Raw genomic sequence first — 13256 nt, 5'->3', positions numbered from 1 at the left:
AGTATATTACCTCGGCCCTATATACTATCTTATAGAGGAAAATATTCCTCGAGCTCTTTTACTACTTAGTAAGGTTAGGATAAATATCGACGACGGTATAGCGGCTAGTGAAGTAATTAGCAGAATAGGCAAGTATGGAGCGGTACTTTAGTTTCGGAATTATTATATAGACGGGAAGCATTATAGAACCTATTATCAAGCATAGCATAAAGCAATACGCTGCATGGGAAGTGTAAAAGGCAGAGCAGATGCATCGGTAGACACTAGAGTTAATGCGGAAGTTACTAGGACTCGAGAAATCCGATATAGTCGTCGAATGAACGACCTAGCACGCTTGCTTAGAACCAGGGGAATCACGAAGACTAGAACAACGAGATATATTCTACTACAGTGGCAACGCAACCCATCAAAGGCTACCCGAGGGTCAAATACCGTGCAAGATACTATTAGAATTCCCAAACACATCTATAACGAACTAGGCACATAGTAATCAGGCTAGGAAAGGTGTAAAAGAGTGACTTGATTTAGCAAGAGGGAAGCACGTACTTATACGCCAACACCCAAGTTCCAGAACTCTGAACCAGGCCTCCGGCGGTGCTATTCATTTGTCAAAAAGCAATAAAAGTCGTTGTTAGTCTCAACCTAAAAAAATCTCGCCATTACGGGTCTTTTTAACTAGTCTTCCCTCGATACTTTCCACTTAAAGCTACCACAATTATGTTCAATGTCGAACCCTACTTCCCCTCCGCTCCCTGATAATGAAGACCATTTCTTATCTAGCTTGCTGCCGCATACACAAAAAGGAACCACCGTTCCATCATATGCTGGAAACTCAACTCTCCTGGCTATCCTGCCACATTTACACTGCACAACCTTAACCTTGTCGTGTTCAATATCCCTCATATTAAATCTCCATGATTCCCGAGTCCTCCTCGAATTGAACCAGCGATCCACGCAGACCTTGCACTCCGTTTGCTTCAACACTATCCAACAACTGGACAGAGGTTCAAGAGTGGGACCACATATGTTTCCACATGTACATGACCATACTCTAGCATTTTTCAATTCAATAATCTTCCAGATAGGCGGCATTCCCCTGTTCTGAGTACACCTACTCAAATAGGTACCCAACCGTGGGCAAACCACGATCATCCTCTTGGTAACACACGCATACGCATGTACTATACTGGCGCCGACAGCATAGAAGAAAACATGACACTTTCGGTCGATAGCCTCCTGGCTCTCAAGCTTTTCTAACCAAAAGTAATCACTCCGTAGCAAATGAGTAACCCAGGTATACAGCGTCTTGCAAGTAAGTGCTACCCGCACTAGTGACTCGTCGTTAATTGGAAGACATCTAATGATGTTCTCCAAAACTTCTTTTGGGAATCCTAATAAAGAATTTACCATTCTTTCATCTCTCGATTAATCTCACACTCTTCGTTCGTTCAATGTCAACATAGAAACTTACGTTTCTTTCTATGATTTTTGTCCCCAAAAAGTCTAATTCTTTGAATTCCACAAAAGATGCTTTCCAAGTCTTCGCCGCAGGCGCTGTACAAAAAGATGCTCTATCCCAAAAGGAACGAACGCAGCACGCAGGTGCGTAGTGTAGGTGAAGCTATCATCCTCCCTTTTCCCAAAATTGCGGGGGCCTGTCCCCTTTATATTTCTCGATCGTCCTCAGATACTAGACCCAGAAAGGTAACTTCTGGTGCACCATGTGGGACCACTCGCAATCGAGGGCTCCGCTTCGACTACTGTCTCCACTCTAGTTGGTAGATGGTCACGTCCTCGGACCTTCGAGCTCGTTTCCATTACCTGTGTCTGTAGCCCCTCAGCCTTCCTCCATCGCCCTAGCTTTCTATAAGCCAACGCAACGTTTCTTATAATCGCCCTCGCGTCATTAGCTCGTTCCCCTACTTGCCAAAATAGCCCGTCCGCTTCTGCTGCCCAAGATAACAGAGCTTGTCGACTACGGGCTTTCGATGCGGCCCCTTCTTCCGCGAGCATCCGTTGAATTATCTCTGAACGATCATCTTCTATTGCCACTACCAAAGGCGTTAGGCGTAGGCTAGTGAGTGCATCCAAATTAGCTGCCTTTTCCAGAAGTAATTCGAAGACCCTAATATATTTATTTACGGGATCGGTGCTAGTTTATTTGCATCGCCAGAGCCCTCTTCTACTTCGTTTGCAGCCAAATGAAGCGCTGTCATTCTCGTGTCCGGGTCTGCCTAGTCGATGTTCACACGTGTGCCTCTCAGTAATAATTCAACAACCGGAGCACGTCCGTAGAACGCAGCCCAAGATAGCGACGGCATTCCGTTCCTGTTCGGTGAGCTTGGATCCGCCCCCACGCTCAAAATCATTTCAACGACCACAACACTTCCGCTCGATGCGGCACACGAAAGGGGCGCCAGTCCGTCGCGATCAAGCGAATCTCGAACGGCTCCTTTCCCTAGAAGTAGCTTGTCGACTTCTTCATTTCCTCTCTTGGCCGCCCAATGTAGCGGCGTCATTCCTCCACTGTCGGCCACGTCTGTGCGAACTCCTCTCTCTGAGGGTGGCTTAAGGGCTTCAGTTAAATTTAGGCTGACTCCCTCTCCTAGCAGTAGCTTAGAGACTCTCTCATGGCCTGTTTTGGCCGCCAAATGTAGCGGCGTGACTCCTTCCTTATCAGGCGCATCGGCAGAGACGTTTCTGTTTAGCAGCAGCTTGACGAGTTCTTCATTTCCTCCGAAGGCTGCCCAATGAATTGCCATTCGTCCCTCCCGGTCTTGTAAGAGAGAATCTACTCCTTCCGTTGTAAGCGGTAATGTTACGGCCTTGAAGTGGCCGTCCGTTCGTTCTCTCCCGCGGCTGTTCTGCTGACGGTCCCGTTTCCCTCCTTATGTTCTCGCCAGTTCATGACTTCTTTGCCTGCCTGGTCTGGCATCCCCTTGTCCTGGATCCCTGCGTAGGCCTATATTCATCGGATTTCGGTAGTGAAGCCCGACCTATGCTCCTGAGCAACTATGTTCCTGACTTCCCTCTTGGCTTGGCCGATGATCTGATAATAACTGCTTGGTTATCAAGGTAGATAATCATTCTTTTTCTGCTGTGAGAAAGCTGGCCGCAACAAAAAGTGCTTTCGCAAGGGATGTCCCGGTATGGTCGGCAATCTGCACAATCAGACATGAACATAGTTGAACAAAAGTCGGTGGTAGGAGGTAAATAGAAGGGTGCGCATTCAGCTTATGAAAATTAGCTCGATGTGGCATAATCACTCGCTCGGGCTATGCTCTTGACATATCCGGCCAACCAGTTTCAACGTTTCCTGAAGAGTCCCTATGTATAGGGCCTGTTTGATATGTGGAGTGCGGGCAAGTCGTGCTCGCCACAGAGCCCGTCGTTGCACCCTCCGTTGGTCCTCACGGCTTCTGTTAATGTGACGCCTGCGGGTCAGGTCACTCCAAGCCTGGAGTTCCGGTTGCCGCGGCCCTGTGCTTGCCGCCAAGGGCTCGTTGACCAGGTGGAATGCGATGCACAGGGTCCCCGCTAACCGATGTCTGGGACCCCTGGTGCGCACCATAATGGTTCGCGGCCATGCAACAAACAAGAACAGATGGTCCTGTGCGGCCGCCAGGTTCAGCACCAAACACACCCTAGGCACATCTGTACAGTCGCGGATGTGCCAACCGGGGGCATCTCAGGTCCGCGCCATTGCCCAACGAAATGCGCTCGGCCAATGCGGCTTGCCATCTTATATGCCAACCCACTTGCTGTTTACACCACATCAGGTCGAGTGACCAGTCCAATTGTGGAAGGCTTGGCCGGAATGGAGATCAGGCATGCTCTATCCCATCAAAAGTACTGACTCTCCTGAAGTTGCGGTTTTTAACCCTCTCCAAAGTGACTTCCCAAGAAGATAGATCCTCTATGTGGGAAAAACCAGGGACGTCCGCCGACTTCACAAGTTGTAGATCACCCATAGGCCACTCGGGCACTCCGCACACTGGCCCTGCCAAAATCAAACATCATGGGTTCAGTCACTGGAGACATTTTCGCGTCCGATGGGACCACAAAAACCACCAGTCTCCAGTCAGCGCCCGATGTGGACTTCGATAACGGCCATAGCGACATCACGATTCAAAAAGCCGGTTCACTCCTACCGGCACCTCAAAAATTCTTGTCTCCTCAGACGCAATGCGACGAGCTTCCAACATATTAGCCCCTTCGCTGTCAGGCTCATTTGCAGAAGCGCAAGGGCAGACGAACAGAAGATACCAGCGAGGCCGCAGTGACTATTATGGATATCATCCACCTACGCTTCAGCCGCGTCCCTGCCACTATACGCCCAACAGAATTTGAAGACCTTGCCATATTCAGCGACAAGTTCGACCTCACGCACGTCGTGGCTGAATGGCTGGTTGAATAGGATTGCTTGGCAGATCGATTAATCGGGCAGCGAAACCGCGTGGTTGTGGATTGCCCGTAGCCAACGCAAACCGTGTCGTTGTCCGAAACGACTCCATGTTTGGCTCCCATTGATCGTTATCCACCCTCTCTGCCGCTTGGCCGCAGTTCCATCGATGAGAGGGTGCTGCAACATACGTATGATTCGATGGAGAAATGAGTTCAGTCTTGCAATGTTGTGCTCGCAATGCCACTTCGTAGAGCGAATGAACTCAATATGGCCCGAGCTATTTCCAAAATGCGATGCTGCTTGAAGTTCGCAGCTCGGATGGCGGAGCCAAAACCGGATCAAACATGAATTTATCTGATCGGGATCCTTACCAGGCTCAGGCAAATTAACAAGCTCCATTTATGGTAATCTCACGCAAACCCTCATTCCCCAAGTTTACAGGTCTCCGATCTTTCGCCAAATCGAACACTGGTCTTCACCTTTCCATCGCCTTTCTTAGGCGAGGAAACTTCGCTCTTGTAAGTATTAATCGAAGTGAAACTCAGAGACATGATATGCATCCCTAACGTCACTTCGCTGTCTCTGTAAACTACACAACCAGCGAGGCTATGGAAGCGATGAAGTTCAAGCTTGCAGGTGGGCGACAGTACTAGCAGAGGTAAACTTTCTATTGAGAAGCCGAAAATGGCTGCTGGGCATATCATACAAAGGATGTAAGCGTATTGGGCAATGGTTTTGCTTTCTTGTGTCCCATGCAACCATGCTTGGGAAGTCACTTCCCCTCCCCGAAGTCTGTTTCGCAATGGAACGGCCATGAAGCCCATGTCTTGGCTATCTACAAATCTTTTCTGATGGGTTTGGAGCTACACATATGAAGGAACTTCTCGCTGTTTGGGACCTAAAACAATCAGTTGACGTCTCGCGCTCTCCCATTTGACCTGGCAAGCGCCCCGCTTGCAACCCTCCCTGTGTCTACAGGATCCAGACTTCTCATGAACTCTCTCACCACGCTATCTAGCCGAAAGATGGATCTCAAACTGGATGAGTTGACTCCTTTCACCTTCAAACCGCGCAGGCTCCGCGCTCGGCTAAGCGCTACGTACGCCTGCCCGTGCTCAAAGATGTTTGAAAGATCAACAACGACACGGTCAAGGCTCAGACTCTGACTTTTGTGAATAGTGATAGCCCATCCCTGCGCGAGAGGGATCTGTGTTCGCGATAGATAGCTATAGGGTGACTGATCACCGTACCCGATGACAGCACAATCGGGCCCGATAACCCGCTGCTCGCCATTTGCGAACTTGACTTCGGGAACTAAAGTGCGTCAACAACGCTGTCAAGCGTGGCCTCGGATTTTGGGGAGTCGTGGGCTCTTACAAAAGACCTCGTTACTACGTGCAAGTCTGAGATAGGCCACAATCTGGTTGTGCCTCTCGATCGCAGCACGAAAGCCGTCTTTGTCACTTTCGTAGTTAATTTGCTGCGGCGGCCGAGGCTCCTCCACCATGCAACTATCCACGAATCCAACTACGACGCCTTGACGCCCGTTGCAGAGACCACGGTCTAGATTGACATCGTGAATGTCGGTTCGTCGTCGGAGTCGTTGGTGTCCTCGACAGGTGAGCTTTAGTTGGTGCTGCCGCTTCGGTGACTGCTCCGAGCGCGACTCGCCGCTTTTATTTATTCATTCAAAACGTAACTGCGAGACTGATTGTTCTCTCTCAATGGGTGGTGGCACGTCTGGCCACTCGATGGCGGTTCGGGAATACGTCGCATTGCGGTCAGGGGTGACAGAGAAGTGCTTTCCCAGGAGGGCAATTCAACCCCTGAGCCTTACAACCCCACTCACGGGCTGCCGAGCACCTGTCGACAAAAAAGTGACCCTGATGTGCGGCAGCCGACTCGCACTGTGTGGGACGGAAGTAGAAGACGCCGTGAGGGGTTCCGGGACGGGGACGCTCTGCAAGTGTATGTACACTTGGCCTGGTGTTTTTGCGGGCCGCTGCACCTTAGCACCGACGGCCTCTTTTTTGCCCTGCACCAGCTGTTCGTTCTACAATAAGGTCTACGGCGAAAGCCTCGATCTTCTCCAAAGGAAACGATAGACTTGCTGTAACGCAAGCCTCATAACTCATCGCATCCATGCTCTGTAAAGTGCTTAATCTGAAGCAAATCGAGTAGTATATCGCATAATGAACGACAAGTACAGGAGGTGCTACCTGCACTAGACTGTCATCCACCACTGGAACGTGCTTCACGATGTTCACCAACACTTCGTTTGGGAATCGCAGTAACAACGATTTATCCATCATTTCAATCCGCTTACTCTCGCTTTCGCTCGAATCGCTTTGCTTTCGATAAATTCCTTCCGTCATATTAAACCTCAAGCCATTTCCTTTGGTTAGTATCCAGAAGCAGGGGAGGGCCAGGAAAGGCCTGACAAGTACATAGACACAGAACTAGTATCGGAAAGACTAGTATAGTGATTCGGCCCAAAGCTGACAGGGAAAGCAATTTCTGAGCGGAACGGTTCGGTATCTAGGAGCGAAGAGCCGGAGCACTTATGATCGTACACTACATTCCTGCCATAGGGCGGTCTGAGACAGGCTATGAATAAATCCATCAATCAATCAGTCAGTGATAGGATGTCCTGGGACAGGTGGGGTGTTACTACGTCTCTATTTACGAGGAGAAATCCAAGTCAAATCGTTAGAAACCTTCCTTGCATTGGTCTTACTTCTGTATGTTTTCTTACTAGTACGGATAATGGCAAACGTGGCAGGGATCTAAGCGCCGTAACCCTTGCCATAGCGATAACCGGGCAGAGGCGAAAAGGAGTGGTCGCTGTGGTCGCTGTGGTCGCTGTGGGTCGCGAGCATTGCTACACCGTCAGCGGACAATACTGTACCAGCAGAAGAAGCAAAGAGATAAATGTTGTATTGCTATTGTGCCGATTATGGCGAGGAAACGGCAAGACCTCTACGTGGGGTGTGAAGTGGCTATCCACGATGGAGGAGCGCGGGCCGCCGATTGTGGTACCTCCTGAATACCCAGCATTAGCCCAAAACGGCTTACATATTTCGCAAACTGGAACACCGCCTTCCGTGTCCGGCTCAATCGCAACTGCTCCTCGCTTCACTTCCGTCCGTTCCCAAAATGGTGAAGCCACCGTTAGCCAAGCCGTGATGATTAGTGACGAAGATGAGGGTTAGTCACTTCTGAATCTAGTTCTATGCACCGCCAAAAACCAAGAGACTTTGGACATTAACTTTACCAAAGCCGCGTTGACGCAACAATGCTCGGCCGCGATGAACAGGCAATTCGGCTACAGTCATGATGCTGATATGATCAGCACAGATACCGACTTCACACAGCAGCTGTATCACTGCACAAAGAGTCTCTCCCGTTGCGAGCACATCGTCCACCACCACCACTGTCCCGCCTCTTGGCACCACATCTCGACCCATTTCGATTTTCTTCCCTCTTGATTCGTTCAAAGCCGAAGATGAAATGTGTGACGGAGGTTTGATGACAGAAGCAGTGGGTGAGGGGAGCTTACCGGCCTCGCGAATCAGCGCTAATGGCACGTCGGCCCGTGAAGCCAGCGCCGACGCAAAGACGAAGCCACCGGCCTCGCAACACACCACCGCATCGACTTCAAGCCAATTACCGGTGAAGTGAGTGTGCAGCAGAGAAGAGCACAGGGCCAGCCCACCCGGCTGCTCAGATATGCCAAGCACGTGACGAAATTCAATGCCTGGGCGCGGGAAGTCGGGTGACGTGTGAACCATATCGGCCAGTCGATGTAGGTCCTCGTGTAGGAAGGGGAGCAGATATTGTTCGGCAAACGTCTTCGCCATCTCGTCACCAGCTGTGTCATTCTTGAAGATGAAGCTGGGGCGGTAATGCACGGCCCCCGAATTCAACCCTTCAGCGTCGCTGTTGTTATTGTCCTCATCGTCAACAACGTCGTTGCCGTTACGCCATCCTCCACGGGCCCGCAGTGTCTCTCTGCTAGCTTCAACGCGCACATCGAGCATCTTCCTGTCTGCTACTAGATGTGATAAGGATGCTACTGGCGCTTCATCCCTCATACCAGTTATAAGTAGCACGTCAACGTCCGCGGCGTTATATACGACATTCACAAAATGTTCCTCTGGAAGCCGAGGGTTTTCTTGTACCTTTTGTTGGAAAAATCTTATCAGCGCTGACCGGTGTTGCTCCTTGTATCTTCGGTCGTAAAGCAGGCCACCGAGGTCAGCACCACTCTCTTCCGCGTATTCTTCCTTCATGGCACTGCTGATGCTGACGACTCGTACTGTTAGACTGTTGCCGGCGCATCTGATGAGCAAAGAGGCCCAGGCGTCAGCGCAATAGTCTTTACCGGCGCCGCTGTCACCCGTAACAAGTAAAATGAGCTTCTGTACCATCGGCGCTTTCGGGAGAGGGCACGTGTAAGAAAGGACACTGTAAGGGTCTGAGGCGTGTTTCAAATGAATCAAGCGCGGCTGGTTCGGTCCGAAGGCCTTACTCGCTAGTGCGGCGTCCCTGGGGTCCGGCCCTAGGTCGGCGCCGTAAGTTCCGCTGCTCAAGGGCAACAGGTCCCTGGCGACGTCGTAAACCCACTGCTCGGCGGCTCTGGCATCTTCACTGCGATCTTGTTCACGGGGCCAGACACCTGTGACAACGCAGGCAAAGTCCCAGTCTCGATTGCCGAACGCAGTTGCATCCTTGGCCACGTCGCCGACCGCTCCACCGCCTTGGAGCAGATGGAGATAACAAAGTGGGGAGGGACGAGTTTCAATGGCCCTTAACAGAGCATTTGCGACGGTATCTCTTCCTATGCCCTTAAGGAATAAACACCGCTTGAAGGAAGACGTCTTACCGCCCACATGCCCGCCGTGCATCTCAGTCATGTACATCTCGGCCTCGAACAAACCAACACTGTCTAAGAGCCTGCAGTTGGCTTCTGAACCCAGCACTTGAGTCAGGAGCGTGAGGATGGGCGCAGATGTCGAAGAGGTAAGCCCAGTCGTGGTAGATTCAAACAGCGTCACACCAAGATATAGCTGACCGGCGTCCCAGTATAGATATGCGTCTGCAGAACAGTTTCGGGGAAGATTGCTAGCGACCGATTGGTCAAATTCGCGAAGCCTGCGCCGCACCTCCAGACTGTCACGCATGGGGATAATCCAGTCTCTTGTTGTGAAGGTTGGAGCCGCATACGCCATGAAAGTAACGCTGACGACAATGCCAAAGTTGGTTCCAGCACCTTTCATCGCCCACAGCAGATCTTTTTCGTTCTCGGGTCGCACGGCACCTGCTGGTTGGTGTTGGCGTGGTACGTGACCGACACAGAGGACCTGACCAGAGTCGACGCTGACAATTACGGCGCCGACCACAGCGTCGCACGTGAGCCCGTGAAGCCTAGCCAGATGCCCGATGCCGCCTTGTAGCCATAAGCCGGCTCCTACGCTAGGACGGGCGCCTAGAGGCACTGTCAAGCCGGCCGCCATGGTCTTTCGGACAATGTCGCCCGTTGTACACCCGGCCTCAGCGATGACCAAACAACCGGAGCTGGATCTCGGTTCTTCCACATCTTCCCCCTGGGTGAGAACATGGAGTCGATCGAAGGCAGCCATGTCAACAGCGACAACATTCGGCCAAAGACAATGGCCACTATGACCCCCGCCGATAACGGTCAGGCCGACATCGTGGTTGAGAGCCCATTGAACACAGTTCTGCACATGTTGAATCTCAGTCGGCCTCATGATCGTGGCAGGGCAGCTGAGACGGGCCTTCCGGTTCTTTACCGTCTTGTTAATCACCACAGGCACCTTTGCCATTAACTCCGGCAACGCCGTGGAATGCCGAGTAAAGGCTGCCATGATGTCGGGCGAGCTGAACAGAAGATGTTCTTGAGAGTCGGCTTCCTCCCGACGGCCCAGGTCACGACACACCTTGCGCCACTTGACTAGGACGGCATCGTCCTCCTGTACCGCAGAACCCGTGATGAAAGAAGCAAAACAATCTATGGTCTTGTCGTTATTTGCCACACGAACAAGTCCTGTAGGGAACGAAGCCGTTCGATGGCAGACCAAACCGTCGAGGTCCATGGTGACATCGCGATGGAAAACCACAACCATTCCGCCTTCTGCCTGCTCGACAAGCATTTTCAGCGCTCTTTCAACGAAGCTGCGTTTCGGTTGCATGCCGTACATACTATGGCAGAATAGGACGACGTTAAACTTTTCAATAGCATCACCTGGGCCGGTATCTTTCCCGACGTAGCTGTCTAGATCAAAAGGTACTGGAAAGATGTTTAACGCGTTTTCCAAATTTGGCAGCGGGCGATGCTTCTTCGTCTTAGGGGTGCAGAGCCATGTCCCCAATTTAGTGGCGAACAAACTGTTAGGCTCAAAAGCAACATAGCTCCTGATTTTCTGCCTTAAGTCAATTGACAGATGGCCGAGTACGCTTTCCGGACCGGGTCCAATTTCTAGCACGGAAATATGAGTGCGCGAGTTGAACAGAGGGTCGAGCAGCCGAGATAGTTGAGGGTAAACAAATTCTTGATACGTCGTCCAGCATGAGCCTTGCATTAAAATATCGAAGCCAGCCTCATACTGTGTGTCAGACAATGGCTGCCTTGCTGAGGATGGATTCACCTGCCTCAGAGCCTGCTTCAAGGTATCGAGAGTAGCCATTTTGGTTTAGCAGAAATATGTGGGTGGTTCTCTTGACTGATTTGGAACGTTGATTTGGGTGAGCATCCTGAAATTTGAGTTCCAAACATTTCTCTACTTTTCACTTCGTCCCCCCAGGCTGTTATAAGCCTTGAGTTATGCCTGGTCTTTGCCAGGTCAGATGGAGATTTGGACCAGCAGGCTGTGCATGCTGTCAAACCCCAGAACGGGCAGCTTTTGGCCATCAATTCAATCTCGATGGATGCATTGCATGAAAGCTGCATACGACGGTTTTGTATTAAACTGCAGGCCACAAGGCACAGGATTTCATACGGCTTAAGCGACTCAGTTGTCAGTTTTCATGGGCTTGCCACGACGGTGCAGAAAGCCGGACGAACGGCTTTGCTTGGAAAATGTGCGCTAAGTCCACATCGCGATTGTGAATAACCGACACCACCCTATTTCCGCATCAATAATGTCCAAGTGTTCGGCCTCCTGCAGCTGCATCGTGTCACCATCTGGATAATTTACTTGCTGGTGAGCGCTGCGGAGAAACAGAAAGACGACAAGGATCTCGTATAGCGACGCGATGCATGCTGGGATGCACTGAGCACAACCCCCAAAACCAACAGTGTTGGCGCTGCGCAGGGAGAATTTTGATTCGGGTGGGATAGGGGAAATCCGGCCGCATCCCTCGTTGCTTGGGGGTACTGACTGCACCATCACGCATGTACACAACTCATCAACTTGCGGGACTTTCCCCGCAATCTAGTGCCAAAGGATGAGGTCCTAGTTGAGAACTCTGGTGTACATACGTGCTCGCGCAACTGGGTCCTCGACCATTTATCTGTATGGACTGCCTTGCGCTCTGTTCGTACTATGTTGTCACGGGATCGCGTGGCGACGCGCCGCTCGCATAGCGCGACTTCTCTTTCCTCTTCGCGTACGTCTTATATCTAGATCTGACCTTACGGGCCATCATATTCTAATTAATGCTTCTAAGTCTGCTCCGTGAAGCTGCGACCCTGACATATGTACTCGCTTAGCACATTGCCGTCGACTGTACGTTAGACGTTAGTGCACGGGAGCTACTACTGTGATCCACATAGCATTTGTGGCCTGTTTGAGGTACAAAGTCAGCTGCAATTTTCTCTTACGGTTTACCAAAGGATAACCCAATCATTCTATTCCGATCCCCCTTTTTCTGTAATTTTATTTTCTCAGTACCCAACCCGTCAGTCCATGCAAGCGAATCTATCCTGGATCTGCATGTCTTGCATTGCTATCATGGCAGCTGGCGCAGCTGGTCGTATGGACGATTAAGCCGAGATTGGAAGAGCGCTAAATCTTGCTGCTACCAGCTAGTAGAGGTGTGTGTTCGTAACAGTAGAGCATGTCGCGTCAAAGGCACGGTGTGCGGCGTGGTATTCTATCACCATGGTACCTAAGAATGGGGGTGCCCGACGGCGCCCCACAACGACCCGAGGGTGGGCGACGCGCGCCCGCCAAGCTGCAGTCACACAATGCAACCCCTTCGTTTGGTTAGCCGCAGTTTCTTGCAAGAGCTGCGCAGATAAGGTTGGCGCCGCGAGCGTCATGTGACGAGCCGAACAAGAAACAAAGAACAACAGCTGAGAGGGTGTGTTGTCTCCTGCATTCTTGTTCGCGACCACTGTGAATGTTCATCAACCTTGGAACTTTACGCGCCCAGGAATTCGCGCCAATGCACCTATTAATGGATGCTATGCGGGCACAGGCATGTGCTAAAGAGTGGGGATTTGAGTACAACCAATCAGTTAATCGACTGTCAGACCTGACTGGACAGAAAGTGCTGTCCTGAGGCCGTTTTACCTCACATATCCACGTTCAATGATCTTGGCAGAGAGCTACCAATGGCTGGCTTGGAGGGCTCACTTGCTTCCAGTTCCACCTCAGGCTCGTATGCTGCTCGACGCTGGTCGATGAGCTACAATTGGCCAACCATAAAAGTCTGAGCCACAACTTGACCCAAGGGTATCTTAAGTTGCAGCACTAACAGGGCAAGTGGCAAGCTTCCGAGCTTCCGCGGGGATAGTCAGAGCACAAAGTACATCTTGGCGCTTTGAACCCTGTCCCAACAGGTACGCCGCGATAATCCAGCTTCAACAAGCAATTATGGGCAGCCT

The 13256-nt window shown here is 51.2% G+C and overlaps 3 protein-coding genes across 3 annotated transcripts; 1 reads left to right on the top strand and 2 right to left on the bottom strand.

Moving 5' to 3' along the window:
• Positions 1 to 675: 675 nt before the first annotated feature.
• CTRU02_215463 (uncharacterized protein) lies at positions 676 to 1410 on the bottom strand (the record flags this gene model as incomplete). Its single annotated transcript, XM_070206468.1, has 1 exon — positions 676 to 1410. The coding sequence occupies one exon, from the start codon at positions 1408 to 1410 to the stop codon at positions 676 to 678; it is 735 nt and encodes a 244-aa protein (XP_070059846.1).
• Positions 1411 to 7635: 6225 nt separating this feature from the next.
• Positions 7636 to 11112, bottom strand: CTRU02_215461 (phosphoribosyl transferase domain protein; the record flags this gene model as incomplete). Its single annotated transcript, XM_036723838.2, has 1 exon — positions 7636 to 11112. One exon carries the CDS (start codon positions 11110 to 11112, stop codon positions 7636 to 7638), a length of 3477 nt encoding a protein of 1158 aa, XP_036584521.2.
• CTRU02_215462 (uncharacterized protein) lies at positions 9407 to 9754 on the top strand (the record flags this gene model as incomplete). Its single annotated transcript, XM_070206467.1, has 2 exons — positions 9407 to 9427; positions 9491 to 9754. 2 exons carry the CDS (start codon positions 9407 to 9409, stop codon positions 9752 to 9754), a joined length of 285 nt encoding a protein of 94 aa, XP_070059845.1.
• Positions 11113 to 13256: the final 2144 nt, after the last annotated feature.

The sequence above is a fragment of the Colletotrichum truncatum genome (genome assembly GCF_014235925.2).
Source record: "Colletotrichum truncatum strain CMES1059 chromosome Unknown Contig_0016, whole genome shotgun sequence".
Classification (NCBI taxonomy): Eukaryota; Fungi; Ascomycota; class Sordariomycetes; order Glomerellales; family Glomerellaceae; genus Colletotrichum; species Colletotrichum truncatum.
The sequence above is the reverse complement of the archived record's forward strand: the minus strand, read 5'-3'. Positions and strand labels throughout refer to the sequence as shown.